Source organism: Sinocyclocheilus anshuiensis, unplaced genomic scaffold (genome assembly GCF_001515605.1).
Source record: "Sinocyclocheilus anshuiensis isolate Anshui unplaced genomic scaffold, SAMN03320099.WGS_v1.1 scaffold628, whole genome shotgun sequence".
Taxonomy (NCBI): domain Eukaryota; kingdom Metazoa; phylum Chordata; class Actinopteri; order Cypriniformes; family Cyprinidae; genus Sinocyclocheilus; species Sinocyclocheilus anshuiensis.
The window spans coordinates 1371783-1396029 of NW_015555750.1; the positions used below are offsets into that span (position 1 = coordinate 1371783).

Sequence of the window (24247 nt, forward strand, 5' to 3'; positions counted from 1 at the left end):
TCAAGCATACATACTTAATACAGCATCTAGTAGGCTATTAGTGCTGATAATATTAAACAGCTACATAGTCTCTATTATTAACAATAACCGTAGTGAGTAGGCTACAGAATTATGAAGAGAACTGATACAATGGTTTGCAAAAGTAGATTAAATAGCCTATAACCTAATACATCATAATTAAGAACTGATTGTCTTTAATGAATATTAGATTGTCTACAATAAAAGTGGCACAGTTTTATGCAACCATGAGGTCTTTATTTGTCATAGGAAGTTGTTTCATTTAGTGAGATTTGGTTTAGTCACTTAAACTCCGTTTCCGCTCGTCCCGGGACTCGACTGAAACACTGATGATTAATACACGGTGAGTCAAACGAGCAGTGGACTATTTATGTCCCCAATATATAGAGTCACGAACCGTTCACTCTCAGTGCAGGGCAGGTCACTGCTTTACTTCACTTCTAGGCACAAACAGACATCGTGTTTATTCATTCCATTTATTTTATTTTATATACTTTTTTTAAACTATGCCTTACAATAACGCTTAGTGGTAACTGATCTGGGCTGGTACAGAAAGGTGGTAAGTTCAACACCACAAGGATCGACATCATGAACTAACAGGAGGTTGCTGTAGCCTATTAATTGAACTGTAAATCAGTTTGGGTAAAAATGTCAGTTAAATGACTGAATAGCATCCAATACAACAAATCCCGAAAATGGAGAAGGAAAAACCTAAAAGTATATAGTATTATATTTAACAGCTTAAATATTTAACAACGTATGTCTAAGACATTGTTTATTTTGATGGGGCAAAGTTAAACAATATTCACCGCCAAATTCATGTTTTTCAGAAAATGATTCATCGTTGACACACAGCCTCGAATAGGAGACTGTGTTAAATTTACTCCACTTCCTACAATAACTTAACGATGTTTTCCTGTGGTCGGATGACTAGACCAAAGAAAACCTCCAGAATTCACTCCCACATATTTATATTTTCCTTTTATCTGGAATAATCTCCTGTGTTCTCCATAGAGCTGTGAATCAGCGCGAGTAAAAACATAGGCATGTTTAACATGCACTATGAATCACAGGAATACGGTAGATTCACGGGTCGTCGGCGTCGACGCTTGACGGAGGGCGTTTCTGAAGCTTGGCGCTGACGCGACCGTCATAGTAACAACAGCTAATCACATTAGTTTTCTGGTGTTGTATGAACGCGATTGGCTTGGGTCTGCTCCAGGGTATTTCCATAAGGCGATCTGATTGGCTGACGCCTGCGTTGGCGCTTGAAAAGATGAAAAGTTTTCAACTTTTCAACGGACCCAAAGCAACGCGACGGACCCAAAATTCATTTCGGCAACGCTTGACGTCACTCCATTCAAGTAGACGAGAGGCGTTGACGCCGACGTCTTTTCAGTTACAAATCGGAGTCTTACAAAACGGAGTCACAAATCTCACGACTGACATCTATTGCCCGTTTTGTGTATTGCACAGCTTGTCTAAGAAAAAATGACAAGCTGTGCAATACATGATCTAGATCAGGGGTGCCCAAACTCGGTCCTGGAGGGCCGATGTCCTGCAGAGTTTAGATCCAACCCCAATTAGACACACCTGAACCAGCTAATCAAGCTCTTACTAGGCATACTAGAAACTTCCCGGCAGGTGTGTTGAGGCAAGTTGGAGCTAAACTCTGCAGGACACCAGCCCTCCAGGACTGAGTTTGGGCACCCCTGATCTAGATTGGACATGATTTTAGGGTTGGAAGCCTGTTTGAAACATTTGTTTAAAAAAACACTGTCTGTCATACTGTGGACAGTGTGCAGACATGGTAAGCATAAAATAGTAGTACATTATTCTGAACAATAGCCATGATGAATATGGAACAATATGGATGCTTATTCATCACAATGATATTGCAATTTAATTGTTTGGATCAAAATAAGAATGATGCAGAGTACATTAGTACATTAAATATCATGTTTTTGACATTAAACAATTATATAATAATGCAATTTTTTTTACATGATTTTATTTTATTGTTCTCAAATCAATTTATACGAACTTAAAAATTCAATCTTTAAAATGTAATATTGCATTATTCAAGTTGTGCATGTGGAATCAACAATTTACATACACACAAAAGGCCTTTAAAAAATCACCATTTCAGAAAAACTCAATGGGTAAAACAGGGTTTCCAGCCTTTGCGTGTGCAGCTTTGAAATTAGGCTGTATGCAGGAGGAAGTATCACCATGACGACAAGGGTTATCTTTGTTCACCATGTGTTTCCTGTCTAAGTGCAGGGAATATAACAGATCTACTAAAGCTAACACTCGAGATGTGCCACTTCATTGTTTAATGTGCTCATGTTAAGTGTGGAGGGTGTTGGGCTGCCACTATGGTGCTGTGATTAGGATACAGTGATGGCTGGGATATGGTCAGAGGTCTGGACATTATACCTCATATTGGCATTTGGTACTCCAGACCCCTCACCAGCACCCCAAGAGACTTCAGAAGAGTCTTCTTGGGTTTGGATAAATGCAACGCCTGCATTGGAACATCCATTTGCAAGTTTTTCAAGGATTAAATAAGGTAAACTATAGGATATTTACTATTAATACAGAAAAATATTTTCTCTTTGTCCTTATGGAGAGGTTTTAAAGAGATTTATACTAGGATCTCTGGAACAAGGTATCCAAATACAAAAATGTCCAAATATTGAAGTAAAGATGTTCTGTTTTTTCCATATGCATATCTTCACTGACCTAATATTCTACATTCAGGTACTATATTCAGGGTTAAATAATTTTCTGCTCGTACATATAAATCTATTCAAATAAGAGCACCGCATGCCATCGGAAAATAAAACATCAATAGAAAGCTGCCTTTTTCTACATCAAAATTGTTTTCAAAATGTGCAGCTCACAATATCTAATCATTGATCTGAGTGAGCATGAGCAATGAAAGCAAAAACAGGAAGCTGACGTGGACACTGATTATTTCACCACAGGTTTGAAAGATGGCTGACTGCTCAGTCTAATCTCTCCTCAGCAGATGTGCGCTCATATGAGGGAAACTATACAGACAGCACTACGGGCTGGAGACCTGTGGTGCTGTCCTACGTGATGTCTCCTCACCTGCACCAGATATCAGACAATAGCATTTGCACCTCAGCAGGCAAAGGGAAATCCTGCAGCATTGAAGCTGTCCTCAGGGCCACTTCATGCTTCCAGAGTTGGGTCCGCTCCAACCTACTGCTTCCCAGCATGGTGAAGGTCTGCATTCGGTCTCTGTATTCTGATGTCTATTTGAGGTCAGCAGTGGCTCAGGATTTAAGGTCTGAACAATTAAATTTCAAAGGGTTATTAATTTGAAAACTAGAAGGTGCCAATTTAGCACTTACAATGTGGCAAATTATTTCTCGATTATCAATGGTTCTTAAAGCAAAGCTTTGGTGAAGATGAAGGTAACAAGTGTATTTCTTCCTTTGTAGCCAAACTTTAAACAGCTTATGTTTTACGGGTGTGTCTTCAACTTTGGGCACTTTTATGTTTATGTTCCATTTCTAAATTACAGCTGTAATTTCCCCCCACAACAAACCATTTTGATTTAAATAAAGTTCAAAATGAACAAACCCACAGTTGAACAAACACTATACAACACATTTGATGTTGCTAAAAAGAACATTATTTTGTGTATTTGGTGTAATGAAATGTGTTAATGCGTTTTAAGGTTAAAAAAACACATTATTTTCCACATACTGTACATTATTGTTTCTCCTCTATCCCCCGCCTTTCTGAAACACATCAATTTTTACAAAGCTCATCGGTCTGAAAAGCGAAGCGTGCTCTGATTGGCCAGCTATCCAGTGCGTTGTGATTGGCCGAATACCTCAAGCGTGTGACGGAAATGTTACGCCCCTTACCATATTGTGATGCCTTGTCCGGCCGGAGCAACGAGACAAAAACATTAAAAGCCATTATAAACGAGGCATTTGTTGCATCAAGTGGGGACATAATTACAGATTATAATGATTTATACTGTCTTTTTACGCGTTGCATTGCATCGCGCCGCGTAAACATAAAATATAAGATATGTGGGGGCGTGTTAGAACGAGCCGTTTTAGGTAGGCGTGGTTGACTCTTCACTTTTATAAAGAATATCTCTTTGGATTTGAGACTTTAGTCTTTGCAACTTTACAGATCTTCTTGATGCACCACGAGCTTGTAACACTCCAAAGAGAAAGGAAAAATTGAAATCGCATCATATGACCCCTTTAAATCAAAACTCCTTTTCTAGGGTCTGGTCACCCCGATGCTGCGCTATCCATCTCAGAGGCTGCTGGACCGCATCGTGTGACGTTACTTTGAAGTGACTGATGTGGGAAGTGTGCAGATGAAGCACTTCAGTGAAAAGGACAAACTCAGACTTCTTTATACCCTGGCTGTCAATCAACAACCTCTCATACTGCAGGTATAACAATAAGTGGTTGTGGCTAGAAGGGATACAGCTACGGCCAGAAACTAACAATAAATTAAATTGTCTACCTATTAGATTGTCTTTTAACATCTACACCTACCCCAACCCTATGCCTACCCCTTACAATAACGCAAAAACAGAAATTATTGTTGTGCAGTGTGACAGAAATTATGCTATATTGATGTGCCCAGTAGCTGCAGCTGTATGTCTCCCTTCTAGCCCTTCTAATATGTGAATTGTGCTGTAATTGAGCATAGCTAGCAATGTCAAGGTCATAGGTTTGATTCCCAGGGCATTCCCAATGAATGAACTCAGCCATAACCATGTCTTGAACATTGGGGGCACAATTTGATTTATAAAGTGAAAACAAACCGAATGATAAAGGAAATTCTAGGTGTAATTCTAGTTAGGATTGGAAGTAATCATTTTGAACTGTTTGCAAATAATATTGTAAAATATGCACACATTAACTCTTATTATTTGTATGTCCAAAACGTACGTTTCTTGCCTCGTCAACATTCATTTAGGAATTACACGAATCACGGAAATGATAGCTAAGCAAAATTTTCAGTTTAGAACGGCCATGTGTGAGAACAAATTCAAGTAGTTTCACATTGTTGTAAAACAGTTGTCAAATGTTAAATGTTTCCCTACAATCTTACCTCGCTTTCTGTTCTTTTAAACTGGCGGACGGTTCGCGCCAGCCGTAAACCCCGCCTACTCTAATTTGATTGACCATCTCAGTCATTTTGACATTGACCAGCGCTTTTAGACCGGCGCTGGGGCAGAGCTTTTAAACCTTGCCATCACTGATCAAAATAAAAATGCAATGTAAATCACTTTGAATAAAAGCGTACCATAATTGCAAACATTGTTATTTCAATTTATTAATTCATTCTTATTGACAGATAAAAACTCAGAAATAAAGTTAGAATTGCAATACTGCGATTCTTGAAAAAGTTAGGGAACTGCGAGACATAAACTAGAAAAAAAGTCGCAATTATTTTTTTTTAACACCCCGTGGAGGAAACAACTTTCACATCAATACTAGGTCTATATATAAAGAACACGAAAATGTACACACTGGCATTGCCTGCTTCCTGTTTTCAGCCCTACTTTGGACTTTTTTGTCTACAGATGTTTCCAGGCACGGAGGGCTGGCCCTTCCTCCGCTATCATGGCTCCAGTAGAAGGATGATGGTCTGGGCCGGGAGCAAACCCCTCAGGAGCCTGTTTTCCTCTCCGCTGGAGCGCCGCGCAGACATTGCCTACCAGCTTCTTCACATCACCCAGAGCCTGAGCGCTAACAGCCTCCAGTTCAGCCTCTTCTACACCAAAGTCTCCGAGGACATGTTTGGTACCTTGGATGATAGCAGGGTCTTCATTGTGGATGCCAGTACCATAGGGGTTATTGACTTGCAGGAAGGTCAGTTTTGGCTTAGTCACATATGCAGCAACCTGTAAAGTTTTTAATGGTAAAATATTGCTTTTACCATGTATACTGACAAACTTGCTTTATCCATGTGCCAAGTGTAATTCAAGTCTTCTATTCATCAACGAATGTCAACTGTTTTCAACAAAGTGATATTTTTTTTATTTTTGTAATTATGGTTTAGCTTTACTGGACACTGGTGCTGTGTTATACCTAATTCATTACACTCCTTCCTGCAGGATATCCTCCTGATGAAGACTTGCTACCAGAACACCGCGATGTATTCTGTCTCAGTGGATCTTGCGAGAGACCTCCTCCGTGTGAGACTGTTCGAGCCAGTTTTATTTTACTTTGCAAACATGTCATTAACAATCTGCTCGTGCCTAATGATGTGCAGTCAGGTCACCTTCCCAACGAAGCCGTCAGTGCGCTTGCTATCTGTGCAGACCAATCTCAGCCGGAGCAAAGAATTGCTGCGGTCCAAACCTTAAAAGACATTTTACAGACATTAAGGCCATGCAGCGCTCTCTATGAATACAGGTATCCTGAATGCCTCTATAGTGACAGGTTCTAGACCAAAACTACACACCTAAAGGGATAGTTCACCCAGAAATGAAAATTCTGTCAACTTCTATACACCCTCACATTTTCTAAACTTGTATGACTTACTTTCTTCTGTGGAACATAGAAAATATTTAAAACTAAAAATCTGTTGTTTTTTTTTCTTCTCTTGTCCATCCATTGGAAGTCAATGGTCTCCATTTGTTTGATTCTTCAAAATATATTTTGTGTTCCGCAGGTGGTGGTCATGCAGGTTTGGAATGATAAGATCAGTCTATTCAAATTGCAAAAATAGTCACAGACGACGAGACAAGGAATTTCATCACAAAAGAAGAATATTTTAATTACAAAGACAACTCTGATTAGTAACCCATAAACCATATCAATCTTCATGTTTCTGTACAATGCTTGCTAAGCAGTTTTATTCATGTATAGAAAATGTAAAAAGAGAAATGTTCAAAATGACATTACTCCATAAAATTGAATGGCAGGAACTCTGAAAAAAATAATAATAATAGCATTCCATCAACAAATATTTTCAAGCAATAAATATTTATAAATAGTGTAAATTTACAAGATTAGAACTAGAACACAAAAAAAAAACAAATTAAAGTTCATTCCTTAGTCTATGTGCAACCCATTTTTCTTTGTGACTTGGCTATCCCCCCCAACTTAACTTTTTCCTTAAGAAAAAGAGACAAAAATATTTTTAAAAATAAAAAAATTCACATTACAAATTTCTCTTTTTGTTACCTAAAGAAAATTTTGAACAAAAAAGCCCAGCTACGGTAGTACTTATAGGAAATAACATTGAAAGAAAATCATGTATTAGCTTGTACATGAAGTACAGAAGAAGACAAAAGAAACAAAAACAAAAAAAGAGGATTAATTAAAGCAACAGTAAAATAAAACGGAAGAGTCAGTAGTTTTGAGTGATTTTGCCATTTATGGTATATACACAAAACCATTTTCCCTCAGCAATTAGTCTATTTGTAGTTTGTGTTTCAAAGAGAAGTGGCGCTGAACAAGCTGAAACAGTCCTGAAGATGGAGACGATCCCACTTCACTCCAGTGGGCCGAAACTCCATGCTTGGCAAGGTTGCATAGACAAACAGCTTAGAACCAGCAGCCTTGTGGGGTTTGCTACAGAAACCAGTGGTGTGGAACTGGGTCAGGTCTCCTGAATATCAGAAAGAGATGCGTTGCATTGCATTCCAGGGTGTTATCCGAAGAACCGTTAATGTTAACGTCAAGTTGAAGAGGAGGGCAGGGCTGGGGCCTGTGGAAACAGCCAGAGGATATTAAGCATGCCCATTTCTTGCTACCTGAGACCATTAATCATACGAATATGTAAACGAGATCTAGAGAAGGTCAGCGTAAGGGCTTTGAGACTTACTAATGTGAACTGGTCACACATGTGCGTGAGGTCCTCAATTCTGTACTGCTCTAAAACCACAAAGTTCTCAAGGTTAGGGCTGCATCTCCGAGCACAGCCCTGGCAGTGCACCACGTACGTTTTACGTGAGTTACTCTCACTGGTGACAAACAGCAGATCAAAGACCTCCACCTGCGATAACAAAAAAAAAAAAATGTTTTAATGTGCATGAATAGAAAAGACCCAATCAAATGAAAATGGATTAATATAATGAAATAATCTCATTAATATAATTAAAATTAACTGAAATAAAAACGAATAAAAACCCTTAAATGTAATTTTTATGTTTTTGGCAAAACCACAAAACTGGTGAAAGTGTAAAAATATTTTATGTATAATATTAATTACCTAATGGTAAACAAAGTGTCAAGAAAAACTCGGAATGCTGACTTCACAAAGGCCTTGTATAAAATTTCTAGGAGAGAAATTCTAGGATCTAAAAATAAAGCCTTGTATGAAATTACTAGAAAAAAAGAAACTCTAGAATCGAAAAATGAATATATTTCAACATTCAACATCACAGGCATATTTCATCCATGGTCAATGTGATCTCAACATGATGGTCATGTAGAACAAACACAGAGGTCTTCTCCAACCACTTTTTTTTATGATGCTTCCAATTGTTTGTGATTAAATGATAACAATGTTAAAAAAATCAATTTAAATAGAGATCACATTTGCAAAGTAAAAATTTCAAGCCAAAGAAATATCTGAAAGCTGAGCATAACTAGAAATATTTTAAATAATATACTTAAATACTTGTTGACATTTCCATGATTTTTTCGAGGCATTTAAAGAATTTAATTATTTGTAATTAGTGCTGTCAAACGATTAATCACATCCAAAATAAAAGTTTTACATAATGTTTACATAATGTGTGTATACTGTGAATATTTATTATGTATATATAAATACAAACACATGCATGTATACATTTAAGAAAAATATGTTATGTATATATATTTTATATATTTATATATAAGAATATAAATGAAGAGTTTGGTTCCAAAACGCTATAAATCCATTTGGATTAATTTGAGTAAAAATGTGTTTTATTTACCAAGAAAGTGGCAAGATGAAAACCACTATTTTCTGTTTCAAACTTTCACATAGCATCTTTAGGTTATAATAACATGAAAAATTCAAATCCAGATTTTGATTTTCAAAGATTTATTATAAAATTGTATTATTTTTTCCCCAAAATGCAATAAATCCATGACACTTTTTTTTCTTCAAAATGCAATACATCCATTGAATCAATATAAAAGTTATTTTTCATATTGAAACTGTTGAAAATACACAACATAGTAAGTTGATCCACATATGTCAGCCTCTAAACTTGGTCAATAATAATCTTATATACATGCCCTGGACTAAAAATACATTCAATCAGTCGTCGCTCCCAAAATGAATTCAACGGGTCATCTTGTTAATGCTATAAATTAATTACAACAATAAAAGAAAATTTCATCATGAACATACATGAACAACAATATCACATTAAACCACAGAAATTCCAAAATGACATTTCCCTTACATTCAACTTCCAAAAGTGCATTCATCTTTGCCATGTTACATTCATTTAGTTGACTAGTGCTATACGCTGTATTAAAAAAAACATTAATGGCATAAATAAAAACACTTACACTGACAAGCTACGCAATATCGTGTTCATAATCGAATGAGACTCATCTGCGATTATGAACGCGATATAGCAGTGATCTACGGCTCTGTGTATTAAATGCCGCTCCATCTGGTAAATGCAGAGTACTAATTCCGAGTATGGGTCACCATACATGGCCACGTCACGTCACTTTTTTTTTTCACTTTTTACAGTGCGTGGAATGGTGTGCTGTGATTGGTTGAGCAGATATATCGCATTATGCAGAAAAGGGAGACTGGCGTTTGTCGCGGTTTGGAAAAAAAAGGGAGAAAACATGACAGAATAAAATTAAAGTAAAATTAAAAATGGACTTTTCAATACCGACCAGATACAATACTGATTTTGGCGGAAACTCAAATTTTTTTAAAAATGGCGTTTATCGCGTTTTGGAACCAAACTCTTCAAATATATAAATGTATATACATGTAAATATTTTAAATATGTATACTGTATATGTGCGTATTTATACATACATAATAAATATACAGAGGACACATACATATATATTATGTAAACAAAAACTTTTATTTTGGATGCGATTAATCATTTGACAGCACTATTTTTAATACATTTTTCAGGGTTGACAAAGTCCATTTGAAGCATTTCCTGATATATCCATTGAGAAATCTAAAAAGAGCTTTTTCTAGACCACTGATATGACATAAGTCTTCACCTCATGTGACGAAAATGTAATTTCAAACAAATGTCAAAACATTTATTAATTTCAATTATTTTCAAAACATTTCTTTCTTGAGTGTAAAACTATTGTCTATTATTTACAACTTACAAGCAATTCAAATATAAAGAACCTTTGGTGAAGAATACACACCTCACAGATGCTGCAGTAGTGAGCAGGTTCGTCCTTGGTCCTTCCATGCCAAACTAGCTCTTTTCCAGCAGCTATAAGTGCCTCCCTCAACGTCTGACACTGCTTTAGTGTCCTCAACAAACAATACCTGAGGAGGAGGAACAGACCGTATTTAACACTTCCATTAATCTGCTTGAAATTTCAGTCATGCTAAACTTCATCATTTTGACCTCTCAAAGAACCACATTCATAAATGTGGTGCAGTAGACTCACTTGATCATCTCAAAGAGTTTGTGGTCTGACACTTTGATGTTCCTGGCCATGTTCCAAGAGAGGTGAATCATGGGAACGATGGATTTGACACTCTGGAGTTTGTTCCACTCAAAGCGTTCCACAGCTAGCTTGTACTGATGCGCTGAGGAAGAACAAATAAGAATTAAACGCTTTGAACAGTTAACAAATAGATGAACTACACTTTAACTTAAGGTTTAAGGCTTTATCAAATATACTGATATTATGTTTCACTTTTATTATTATATTTTACTTTATAAGGCCGTAAAATATCACCTTCTTCAAAATTGATATGCATAACCGTTTAAAAACAAGTGAGCTGCATACCAAGACAGCATTTTGTTGTGGGTTTATTCATGGCCTTTTAAAATTAAATATATGTATCCTTCTTTGATAAAATTATCTTAAAAAAATTAAATAATTAACTTGCGGACTCTGGTCCGAATCCAGACTGCGAGATGCGTCCATGCGGACCGTGAAGGCTTTTGACAATGAAATAAATAAATGGCATTTTCAAAATTTAGGAAAGTCCTTAAAAAGTCTTAAATGGTACAAGAAAGTCTTAATTATGATTTCAGGAGGGGGACAGAAAGACAAGAATTGTGATTTAACTTCAAAAGGCTATTCATTGAATAAATATGAGCGTTGCACTTTCAAAGTCAGCTGCTGCGCTGCTTTGTGTACTGCCGTTCCGAAAGCGCCACCTGCTGGAAGAGAATGACTTTTCATTTTCAATCAGCCCGTCTGCTGTTGTCAAAGACCAATGTGAAAATCAACCTATGTTTTTAAGCAGCAATAACAGAGTTGTAAATGTGAACTGGTGGATCGACAAGATAATGTATTATAAAAATGTAAACAATTAAGACCGTAAAATATATTTATTTATTTAATTAATAATACTTGATTGATAATTGTTTAAATTATAAGAATTGATACCTTTGACTCTTAAAGGCTGAAATGTGAAGTTTATCATTTTATAAAACCTTTTGTTTTTGTGAAAACCTGCATCTGAACTGTAAATCATGCTTTTTACAGTCATTTTAATTTTTTTATTTTTTTGTTTGCAGGTCTTGAAAAGGTCTTTAAAAGTCTTGAATTTAAGCTTAAATATCCTGCAGATACCCTGGTCTGGCAAAAACCATAAACTGTTTTTATATACAATTGTCCGGACCTCGGTTGGTGAAGAGAGTTCATTACTGGCACCTCAAGCCGTTTTAGTTGAAGACCCCTGGTCTAGAGTGTCCGTACGGTGTGCACATATTTTCGATCATATGCCTGTTTTGGGCCCTGGTGGTCCAATATCAGTAATAAGCAACTCAACATATTTACCAGTGAGTGGTCCTACATTCCAGGCAATGTTGTTGCACCAGCCAATAGCCTGAACCCAATGCACAGTGCCTGTATTGAGCCAGACCAGATCACCTGGTCGCTGGATAAAGCGATACACTGGAACATTGGCCTCATACAAGTCCTCTAGATTTGGCCACCATGAGCCCATTAGGTAATTTATATTATTCCTGCATAAAGAATATGTCAGTCAGTAAGACATAGACTTACAAACAAGCTTAAATTCATATTTTACATTAAACTTATGGTAAAACATAAAAAATACGGTGTTTTAGCAGAATTAAAGCATTTTTGATTGTGCTTACTTTTCACAGAAGTCATTTATGACTCCCCAGTACGGCTCAGGAACAGCAAACCATTCACAATCTCCAGGGCCGATGTTAATGTTCACAGAGCAGAAGTTGTTATTTTCTTGATGACCTGAATGGAAAAAGAAATATTTTTGATTAACATCCCGACTTTCACGTAATTCTGTAACGTCTGTATTTGAGAAATGTCTTGGTAAAGCACGGCGAGATGTGCATGTGCTTGTGTGCCAATGAGCTGACCTGGCGTCCTGCTGCCTGGGACCTTCATATAGAGCTGGACTGTGTTCATGCCGAGAATGGTGTGGCCCACATGACTGAGCAGATTCCCTGCAGACACCACCCGCACGAAGGCAGGCAGCTTACTCAACTCAGCCAGCTGCAGCTTCCACCTGCAAGACCACAGGGCGAAGAGGTCAGATGCAGCGACCTAACATGTCCCCTGTTCCATCATAACTCTAGGAGTCGGTCTGAACACTGCAAGAGGTCTGAAAAGGCCCATTTAACACTCGCAATCCTCCTTCAGACTTCAATTAAACTCTCTAGAGCATCTTGATGAAGCACTAAACCACATGAGGCATGCATTAAAGTGATTTTATTACTGTTAAAGGTTATTAAGCACAACATGAAGCTGAGTGCCTTTTCACCATGGTAAAAAAACATTTCATGAACTCAAGTGGCTTACTGCTTTTATAAAGGACATTTGACCATTAAAGAAACAAGTGTTTAAAATATTACAGTTATTTCAGATTCTGCAAGGTGACTATTATCCTAGAATTCATCAAATTGATCAAGAATTACTGTAAAGACATTTGTTACAAATTATTGTAACTAATTCTATTATAAATAAATGACAAAAAACTATTTACAAGAAATAAATGTGTAATCAATACTACAGAAACCGAAAACAGCACTGTAGCTGTTCCACACTTCTTGAAGCTGCAATCATTTTCTACTAAGAAATATTTCTGATATTTACCAAGAAAAGTAATAAGAACCTTTCTAAATGACAAAATTAGCACATTAGGAAGCTCTATTCAACACTCCAGTCTACTACCGCGGCTATAATGTTCAATTTTAAAAAGTCTAAAAATAGAAAAAGCCTATTTTAACTTTTGTGCTGAAAATCCTTTACCCAATTTAGGGTCACTGGTCAAAAATGACAGGCCTTTTAAAAAAATGCTTGTAAATCTCTTGTTTTCTTTCAATTAGGATTGGTCATGGGCCTTATTGATCTAAGCTTATTCACCTCAGAGTCAGTAAGTTTAGTCCAATGTGTTAACAATAACTAGCATTTTTAGGAAAATGAAAATCTAACGTGGGTCAAAACGACAGGAACACAACATGAGGGTTAAACTGTAATAATAATATATCTAATATATATCTTCAATTTTACAACCAAATGTTGTGCCTGCAAATGCATTTTCATTAAAAAAGTTACAGCTTCACAATGACTTTGGGACTTTAAAGGATTAGTTCACTCCAGAATTTAAATTTTCTGATTTCCTGATTCTTTGAATTTACAAACCCCCATGTCATCCAAGATGCAAATGTATTTCTTTCTTCAGTCAAAATTAAGAAATTAAGATGAATAACGGTCTTATTCCCAGAGTGCAATGAAACTGCATTCTGGGCCTTCAACCCATTGGCCACCATTAAAGTCCACTATATGGACAAAAATCCTGGAATATTTTCCTCAAAAAGCTTAATTTCTTTTTGACTGAAGAACGAAAGACATTAACATCTTGGATGACATGGGGGTGGAGTAAAGTATCAGGAAATTTGAATTCTGGAGTGAACTAATCCTTTAATGCGCGAGCAGATCTGCAACTTTGTATTGCATATTAGATGGTTTGCGCTTGAATGCTTAGAAGGGGAACAAAGCCAGTGAGCACTTACTTTTTCTCATCTGACAAGTCAATGTTGGTCCCAAACTTGATATGCTTAAAGGGACCTCTTCTTCTGCGGACCACACTGAAACAAACGCAGGCTCCAGTTACAGACTATGGTTCTGTCAAAAGCGTTTCAAACATTTAGACTTTAATTGAACATGGACTTACTTTTCTGACGGAGCAGATTCTGTGTCTGAGTGGTCTTTCTGCCCTTTCTTTTCATTTTCCTCCTGTTAGATTAAAAATTTTAAAAAAAAAGCAACCATTAGAATCCAAGCACCAATCATGAAGCATTTCACAGTATCAACAGCATTCAATGTCTGCCTATATCTCCAACACAGCTGGCTGAGAGCAAACGCTTCAGGTTTTGGATTGCTTCAGAAAGTGCTAATGCACCATTGTCAAAAATCTCAGTGAAAAAAAAAAACCTCCCAAATGGCATGATGGTCACACAAAAACATACACACACCCAAACTCTTGGCATGAGGAGGAAATGTAGATTGTTGACATACTGGCACCAGTCCAGAGCCAATGGACAATCAGGAGTGGAAAATTGTGACAATTATTTTTTAAGTAGAGAGTTAAAAAAATGTTTGTTCCAAACAAAATTTCCACATTAAACTGAATCCATTAATAAAATATTAAGCTAATCTCCAGACATCTTGGGATTGCATTTTTTTTTCTTAAATTCGGAATTATGACGACTCACCCGCAACGATTCCTGGAAAGACGAGGCCTGGTACTGAGCGTATCTAGCGATGGTGGTGTGAGACCGGCTGCTCTCAAAACGCCACATCTTCCTGCTTCCCGTCACATCCCAGTTCTCATCAGTGGGCTGAGATAACTGAGTCCTCACCTCCACCAGGTGCTCTGGGTTGGCATCCACCAGAGTCTTGGTAGAGAACAATCCTAGGTCTGACATGAAGAGAAAGACACCAAAATGTCAACTGATGAAAACAAAGGGTAAAAACAGAAATAAATGTATTAATTAAATATTTCATTATTAAACAATAATAATAATTTCAGAAGGGGATTACTTTTTTGCATGTTTAAGGTATGAAGAGAATTCAGCATTTTTAAAGTAGCAACTAGAGACATCGGGAGGGGAAAAAAGTGCTGGAATCGAACTTAGGCCACCTGCATATAAACCATCATTACACTGAAGAATGCAACCAAACTGCCACACCTTTTCTACAACTCGAACATGAATATGAGGTTTAGATTTTAAAACCTTACGCATAGATTGAGGCCATATGTAGAAAAATATGGACAAACACTTTTTTGCCATTTGACATGACAGGCAGTATACAAATTTTGTCCAAATGGCAAAAATTTCCCAAACAGCAACTTGCCACACAGTAATGATGAAATATATAATGTCTAACATTGATAGTCCATGACAACACAATAACAAGCATACAATATCAGTCAGAATCTAAATTTAAAATGTAATGTCAATTTCCCCCAAAATACTTCTACTTTCTGCAGAAAGGTGACCATTAGAGCCCATCTGAAAGCAAAAGTATATATTCCATCATGTCATTTATGAGGTTTGAAGAGCAGGTACATAAAAACTCCATTTAAGATGAACCCTGCTGCAGTTTTTTTCTGTGGTGGGGATGCTCCCATGTAATGACACTTTCAACATGCAGATGGTGCTGTTGTCATTTACACCCAAGTCATCCTGAAACGTGTGCCAAAACTTTTTGCTAGTTAAATGTCTTCTGACCGAATGCTCAGACACAAAACTACAACCTAATAATTTAAACAAAGGTGCTAATATGCAACAAAACCCATAAAAGGGTAAATTAAAATAATACAGACCACAGATCAGCCCTCACACATACACAGCGCTTTGGCAAGCACTCGAATGTGCACAAGCGCCCAGAAATGCACTCTCACCTAGCTTGAGTGCTCCAGCCAGGCCACGGATCACTGTAACGGGGTTGCCTGCGTTTGTGCAGAACTGGTGTAGCGGCGGAAAGAAAGCGTCCCTCTTGTTCTCCAACTGCCAAGGATTTAAAAAGTAGATTTATTTGACTGGAGAAAATAAAAGCTTGGAATTAAAAAAAAAAGGGTGTAATTGTGCAAGCATAAATTAAGGTCAAACAAAGTTGACTTCTTTTCCATGGCAACAAATGCTTTTAATCGGTGCAACTGGACCTTTTTGCCTTGTATTTTGACTTGTAAATAGCATGACGGCAGTAATACTAGAAAGAGTAGATAAAGAGCAACCAGGCTGCACCATGTCAGATGATGGTGATGTTTTACTCACATAAATACTAGGGGTGGGAGGATTGAGCTTGTCCTTTGGCAGAAGAGGGAAGGGTGCAGGTGGTAACCGTGGAGGGGGACACTTGTCCAGCAAGATGCTGTTACTGGACACACCATTCTTCCCCAGGTTTCTGCAAAATAATTTTCATGAGATTTTCATTAGCACGTCCAAATGGCTGTACATAACACAAAACATAACTTAACATATAACATAACATAACATAACAACAACGACATATTTTATATCATCCAAATCTCATTTTAATTGATTGCAGGCTACGGTGAAGACTGTAATCTCTGATGTATTCGCGTCAACATGACAGGGACATTGAGGGTCAGTACATGTGCTGTTGCTTTCTAGGCACAAGAGGAGCCATAAGCCAGATCACTAGAGATGGACAGACATACTGGCAATGTCCTTCCCTATCAACAGCCCTTCCAGTCAAAACAAACAGTGTAATAAGACTGGAAGCACTGAGGAAATGTCCCACATTAAACAACATGGCAGAGGGTCAAAAGTTCAGTAACTAAAATTTCTCTAAATAATTACAGCTGTGAGGCTGGAGTGTAGTCATGCTGGTTTTTGTTTGGAAGCGGAACCTTGGTGATTGTGAAAACTGACAAGTTTGACTCTGCTTGACATTTTCTTCAGCTTAGTCTCTGTGTTGTTGGGTAGTGAAGCACTTTCACTACAATTTTTAATGATGCTTTTTTTAACATGCTGCGGCATAAACATTTTTTTTTGCAAGCATGGATTTATCAGTTTTGCTTACTACTCTACACTAGATGGGTTGACAAATTCATATGAAATTAGCACTCCAATAAACAAACAAATCTGTGCATATGAAATTAGCACTACAATAAATAAACTAACAAATAAACCTGTGCATACACTGCTGTGTAAAAGTTTAGGGTCTTTAAGGCATTACATTTTTAATGCCTCTTATGTAGAGGTCGACCGATTTATTGATTTTTGGCATTTTTTAATTAAACGGCATCGGCCGATTTAGCTGCAAATTAGGCCGATTTATAGGCAGGTGCATCTGCGGGCAGCTAAGCGTTGTTGTGGAACTCCCTCTGAGGCTGCGTGAGAGATGGAGCAACTCACACTCTGCAGCCGCGGCTTGTTCACACACAGCTTAAGCTATTGGCAGGGCAAAACAGACAGTTTCGAAAGCGGAATTACGTTTTACCCTACTAGAATTGATGCCGGAAAGTTATCATATTCATAAGTGCAACAAGTCATTTGCATGTGAAAGTAGGAACACGTTCAATTCAGACGAAACTTCTGGGCTGATTATAACGTGCACGTTAACTTTCCTCATGAAATGTGTGTGTGGGTCCGACAATAGCATCCACGATGTCATCGCTCGTGGTCAGTGCACTCTTAAGCAGTTATGAGCAGCAGGCTGTGTAATGTGTGAAAATATTTTATTTTTGTTATCACTATGGCCATTTGACTTATAGCAGTGTCCAGTGTTTCCTATACATTGAGTTATTTGTGGCGGCTGCCATAAGCCAGATCACTAGAGATGGACAGACATACTGGCAATGTCCTTCCCTATCAACAGCCCTTCCAGTCAAAACAAACAGTGTAATAAGACTGGAAGCACTGAGGAAATGTCCCACATTAAACAACATGGCAGAGGGTCAAAAGTTCAGTAACTAAAATTTCTCTAAATAATTACAGCTGTGAGGCTGGAGTGTAGTCATGCTGGTTTTTGTTTGGAAGCGGAACCTTGGTGATTGTGAAAACTGACAAGTTTGACTCTGCTTGACATTTTCTTCAGCTTAGTCTCTGTGTTGTTGGGTAGTGAAGCACTTTCACTACAATTTTTAATGATGCTTTTTTTAACATGCTGCGGCATAAACATTTTTTTTTGCAAGCATGGATTTATCAGTTTTGCTTACTACTCTACACTAGATGGGTTGACAAATTCATATGAAATTAGCACTCCAATAAACAAACAAATCTGTGCATATGAAATTAGCACTACAATAAATAAACTAACAAATAAACCTGTGCATACACTGCTGTGTAAAAGTTTAGGGTCTTTAAGGCATTACATTTTTAATGCCTCTTATGTAGAGGTCGACCGATTTATTGATTTTTGGCATTTTTTAATTAAACGGCATCGGCCGATTTAGCTGCAAATTAGGCCGATTTATAGGCAGGTGCATCTGCGGGCAGCTAAGCGTTGTTGTGGAACTCCCTCTGAGGCTGCGTGAGAGATGGAGCAACTCACACTCTGCAGCCGCGGCTTGTTCACACACAGCTTAAGCTATTGGCAGGGCAAAACAGACAGTTTCGAAAGCGGAATTACGTTTTACCCTACTAGAATTGATGCCGGAAAGTTATCATATTCATAAGTGCAACAAGTCATTTGCATGTGAAAGTAGGAACACGTTCAATTCAGACGAAACTTCTGGGCTGATTATAACGTGCACGTTAACTTTCCTCATGAAATGTGTGTGTGGGTCCGACAATAGCATCCACGATGTCATCGCTCGTGGTCAGTGCACTCTTAAGCAGTTATGAGCAGCAGGCTGTGTAATGTGTGAAAATATTTTATTTTTGTTATCACTATGGCCATTTGACTTATAGCAGTGTCCAGTGTTTCCTATACATTGAGTTATTTGTGGCGGCTAGTCACAATATCAAAACTGACCGCCACAAATAGATTTTCCAAAAGCCTTATACTTCGTTGAATAAAATGAGTGCTTCACGTTTCAAAATTAAAATGCAGCGCGGGTGTTTTTTTATATGAATGTATCTTTGAAAAGAACCGACTGTCTTCAGAAAAGCTTCGATGTCAAAAGAAGAAGCTTCGATGTCATTCGTCTTTCTTGTAATGCCTGATAAAGTAGCATTTGTGAGCGCAGCGCTTGTTTGATTGCAGCCGTTACCGGGGAAAACGCTATATCTCCAGCTCCCAAAGCACCTCCTGCTGGCAGAGAATTAATTTGCAGTCTGTGGGAAACAAGGGATGGGCATTCCAAGCAAAAATAATATTCGAAAATCGCTGGGCATTATTCAACTATTATTCAAAAATCGCACCCCTCTCCCCCGCATGCACGCAGTGTTGCCAACTTGGCGACTTTGTCACTAGATTTAGTGACTTTTCAGACACCTTTAGCGACTTTTTTTCCAAAAAGCGACTAGCGACAAATCTAGCGACTTTTTGGACAAACCTTAGCGACTCTCTAAATGTCACCAGTACCGCACGAGGTCTTGTTTCCTCGCTGCAGTCACACCCCTCTGAGCGTCTGCTCTGTTCAGTTCTAAATGTCACCAGTACTGTCCTGCGCGAGCACGAGGTCTTGCTTCCCCACTGCAGTCACACCCCTCTGAGCGTCTGCTCTGTTCAGTGAGTGACTGAAAGACAAGCAGCGTATTCCACTGACTGCACAGCAGCTGACAGTGAATGAACTGCACATGTGCACACTGTGTTGCCACGGACCAATTTCTCCTTTGTATTAAATTTGAAAAATTATTTTGACCATTTATTCTTGTCATGCGCTTATATTCAGTGTTGGGGGTAATATATTACAAGTAACGCAAGTTACGTAATCAGATTTCTTTTTTCAAGTAACTAGTGAATAAAAATAATGCAACTCAGAATATGACGTGCTGAAATATATTAATATAATAAACATAACCGAATGACGGCACTAATTAGCATAACAGTCTGTCGATTAGCATAAATCAACTGCTCATAAGGCTAGGACATTTCCATTGTAAAAAAATGGAACCCCAAAGGGAATAGATACGAGATGGGAGGAAAAATATACTTCAATATCTTCTGTCGCAATTATATCATTGGGTAATTATACTGTATATAAACTGCCAGCCTCAGGGAGCCGTTATTAATATGCGGGGGATTGAAATCGCGTATGAACGCACGCTTGTTTTTTTACTTTCACTTCTGAGATTCGCGATCACACGTACGGAGCAGCACTCGGCAGTACTTACTAGAGGTCGACCGATAGTGGATTTTGCCGATACCGATAGCTAGGTTGGACCACACTGGCCGATACTGATTAATTAACCAATTGTTTTAAAATTTATACTGAACAAAAACTAAAATAGTGCTTTATTAACAAAAACACTACTGAACCATACTAGTAGTAGTAGTAAAAATAATAATAATAGTAATAGTAAATGTTGAAATTAACACACCAAATAGCACGTGCTGTCAGTGATTTCAACCACTAGAGGCCGCTCTCGCACTGTGTAATGACAGCAGACCCTTCTCAGCCACTCCAGCAATGAACGCAACCCGGAAAACAATCGGCATGGATTTTTGCAGATAACCGATAGTTCCAGCAATCAACTACCGGTGCCGATTAATCGGCAAAACCGATAGGTTGGTCGACCTCTAGTACTTACCATACATTTTACAAGATTAGATGGTTGTCAGTGGTGCTCATGATCTGCAAATCATTCGCCATCATCCTATCAGCCATCTCTCCTTACTCTGTTTATGTGGTAAGTGAAATGTTATGTAATGTAATGTAACAGGCTACCGCTAGAAAGCGGCTAACCATGTCCCTTTAGTGGCTCGGTAGAACGTGTTATTTGTTTTCCGCGCCTTTCTGAATACGGATTTAGCCACACCTCTAACCCAGTCGGGGGGTGTTTGTGGTCCACACAGAGATCTTATTTGACATCATCCCAAATTACTGTAACCGTTATATGCTACGCAAGTCTTTTTTTATGCCACACAAGTCTACAGTGTGCGCGCGTGAGAGTGTGTTCTTCTGTTGTCTTTGACAGCTTTTAGGTGCGTTATTGGCAGCGCCACATGAACGCGTCACCACCGCAGCAGCACGGAAAACATGGGGACATTTTTTAAGACAATAATAAACGCACAACCTATTCGATATTCTATAATTAAATCAACTAATGGAATATTAGAAAATCGTGACCCATCCCTAGCTACTACTACTATTACTGTCTTGTACCCTGCAATAATCATTTGCTCAAACTCACTTTTATGAGATGAATGGGAAAAAAAAGAAAAAGAAAATCGGCCAAACATATCGGGCAAAAAAAATCGGCATCATATATCGCCATCGGCTGCCCTGATTTCTAAACATCGGCATCAGCCAGTGAAAAACCCACATCGGTCGACCTCTACTCTTATGCTCACCAAGGCTACATTTATTTGATCAAAAATACAATAAAAGTATTAATATTGTGAAATACTGTTGTTTTAATGTATTTAGTGTCACAAAACATTTTTAATAATTATCAATTTTGAAAACTGTTGCGCTGCATAATATTTCTGTGGAAACCTTGATACACTTTTTTTCTCCAAGATTCTTTGAATAGTAAGTTCAAAAGAACGTTCAAATAGAAACGTTTGAAAAATGATGTCTTTACTGTTACTTTTGCTCAATTTAGTGCATCCTCACTGAATAAAAGCATACATTTTTGCAAACCAAAAAACATACTGACCCCAAACTTTTAAACAGTAGTGTACATATATAACTACTATATTGGCAGTGTATTGAAAGCAATCAAAGACCATCTTGAAGAGAACCACACACAGCTGTATATTTTACAGAAACACCCCTAACATAGTTAGTAGACATCCCATGACGTTTCCCATCAATGCTTATACAATGACAAAATATATTGTAAAAACAATATAACTAATCAACAAGTATTTACCTTCCAATATCAACATGTATCTACCTTCCAAATAATTAACAGCTCACCATTGCAAATCTCTTTCTAGCACAAATCAAAACAATACATCAAATCATCAGCCTAAACCATTTTACAGCAGATTTAAACCAAATCAACTAGAATGGATTTGTATTATAGCAGAAAAGGTGATAATATGGTCTAGCTATGTAATTTATACGCACACACACAAAAAAGCTTATAATCCTGTTAAGGTGGCTTGGTATAACCATAACCAAAAAATCAGCACAAAACCAGTCAAGAAATCTGTTTGGAATTCTGCACAACTAGGCCCAAATGGATACAGGAATGAGTAACTCACCTGCATGCTTTGAGCACGTCACTGGAGCTGGGGTAGATGGAGACAGAAGACCACGGGGTGAACGAGTGAGGCTTGGGTTTATGACAAACCAGCGGAGATGCCACCTTCAAGGGGCTCTGAGAGTCCTCCAGACCTTTGCCATTGAGCGTGGGGCTGTTAAGGCTGTTAACACTGTTCTGAGTGCTGTGATGGTCTGCTGATTTGGGTGAGGGTGTGGCCGTGGACATGGCAGAACACGGGGAGGTGGCCACCGAGTTCTCCTGCGCCTTTTGCCCCTGGTGCAGACTTGGGAGAACGTTGTTAACCTTTGTGCCGGCAGCCGTCAACCCACCACCATTACTTTTATTACTATCATTGGCTTTTCCAATCAACAAGGCAGAGAGCTGAGGATTGTCTGAACTAAGTACACCTGGTGAGCAGGGTTTCGCCCCAGCAACGTTTGTCTGGCCATGATGGACGTGATTAGGCAGTCCTTCTGCAGTGGCAGTGCTGTTAGGCGTCCCTGCGGAATGCCCGTTTCCTGAAGGCTTGCTCTCTTTGGTGTGCACTATGCCTTGCTGTCCACCTGAGGTAGCAGAGTGCGGGGAGCTAGAGGAGGGGAGATGATTGTGACTGGCCTCCTGCGCTAACGTGCCGCTGGCTGTGGCCGAAGGTCCGACCTGATTTGGAACGCCAGTGCCGGCTGCCGGGGTAGGCTGGGACATCCCAGCGGAAGAGGAAGGCTGCTCGCCATTGGGACCTGCTGAATATGAACCTGGACTCTTCTGAAGCCCCTGCAATAAAGATAAAGTGTAAGGAATGCAGGGTTAAGCAGTGAAATTGTTATTCTTATATTCTACCTTAAGAATTTAAAACTAGAGAAACACAATAGACAAGCAGAAAATCAAGATGAATATCCATTTTTCATGCTGAATGCATCTTTCTAAACTCCTTTGTACCCCACTGTAATTTGGCTCCAAATCTCAGGTAAAGATTGTAATTTTGAACCCTTTCTACAAAACAGTGGACTACTCGGTAAATATTTATCCATGACATTTAATATTTTGGCTTTCATCACCATGTTTATCTTTTAAAATTTTGAGCTGGAGAAGTTTCTGAAATGTGGTTGATTTGACCCTATAGAACTTTCTTATCTTATCATACATTGCATGATAATTACGATCGTATCATATTGACCAGGACATTTAATCTCACCTGAGTGGAGTTGATGTGTTGGCTTTTCCACGGTTCATCATCCATGCTGCTGCTGGTGGGGGTTGTGCAGTTTTGAGGTAGTGCGTTTTGCCGCAAGTAAGGCACGTTTCCGTTGCTCCCCGATCCTGGGAGGTGATTATTGCCCACAGAGACGGCATCTGTGTTACCCAGGGTTCCAGCCGTGCATGGGGCAGGGCTTGCAGGGACAGATCCGTTGGCTATTGGCTGAGCAGCGCATCGTGAGTGGGCGGATGGTGTGCAGAAAAGAGCAAAGTGTGGATGGTGAGAGGAGGATGTGGAATTAGAGTTCATAGGCAGTGAGGGGTTGGCTATAGGACCGTTGGACACACTGGGTCGTATCTGACCCATAGCATTCAGCCTCATCTGTTGGGGAGAGCAAGACCATCAGTATCAAAAACTCATTAAGTTAATTTAGGCTACCTCTAGCCTGTCTAAAAGTTTGCAGTCTTCTATGCACAACTATACATAACAGCATGGGCGACATTTGACTCTCGAGTTGGGGGGGGGGGGCAAGACAATTTTTTTTTAAAAAT

At 38.5% G+C, this 24247-nt stretch overlaps 1 protein-coding gene and 1 pseudogene across 9 annotated transcripts in view; one reads left to right on the forward strand and one right to left on the reverse strand.

Annotated features, from left to right (window-relative positions):
* The first annotated feature begins 2421 nt into the window (after positions 1-2421).
* On the forward strand, positions 2422-6536 carry LOC107673685 (deleted in autism-related protein 1-like; annotated as a pseudogene).
* A 212-nt stretch (positions 6537-6748) lies between these two features.
* kdm6a (lysine (K)-specific demethylase 6A) overlaps positions 6749-24247 on the reverse strand; it is a 75239-nt gene continuing 57740 nt past the window's right edge. For all 9 annotated transcript variants that reach the window (XM_016467416.1, XM_016467412.1, XM_016467413.1 and 6 more), the window contains 14 exons: positions 23694-24077; positions 22500-23272; positions 16487-16616; positions 16114-16219; positions 14921-15126; positions 14380-14441; positions 14219-14293; positions 12563-12711; positions 12320-12434; positions 11997-12184; positions 10650-10791; positions 10398-10524; positions 7867-8037; positions 6749-7749 (listed from right to left, as the gene is read on the reverse strand). In XM_016467416.1, the coding sequence (XP_016322902.1) occupies positions 7720-7749; positions 7867-8037; positions 10398-10524; positions 10650-10791; positions 11997-12184; positions 12320-12434; positions 12563-12711; positions 14219-14293; positions 14380-14441; positions 14921-15126; positions 16114-16219; positions 16487-16616; positions 22500-23272; positions 23694-24077 (2658 nt within the window). In that variant the 3' untranslated portion in view covers positions 6749-7719. The remainder of the gene's footprint in view (positions 7750-7866; positions 8038-10397; positions 10525-10649; positions 10792-11996; positions 12185-12319; positions 12435-12562; positions 12712-14218; positions 14294-14379; positions 14442-14920; positions 15127-16113; positions 16220-16486; positions 16617-22499; positions 23273-23693; positions 24078-24247) is intronic.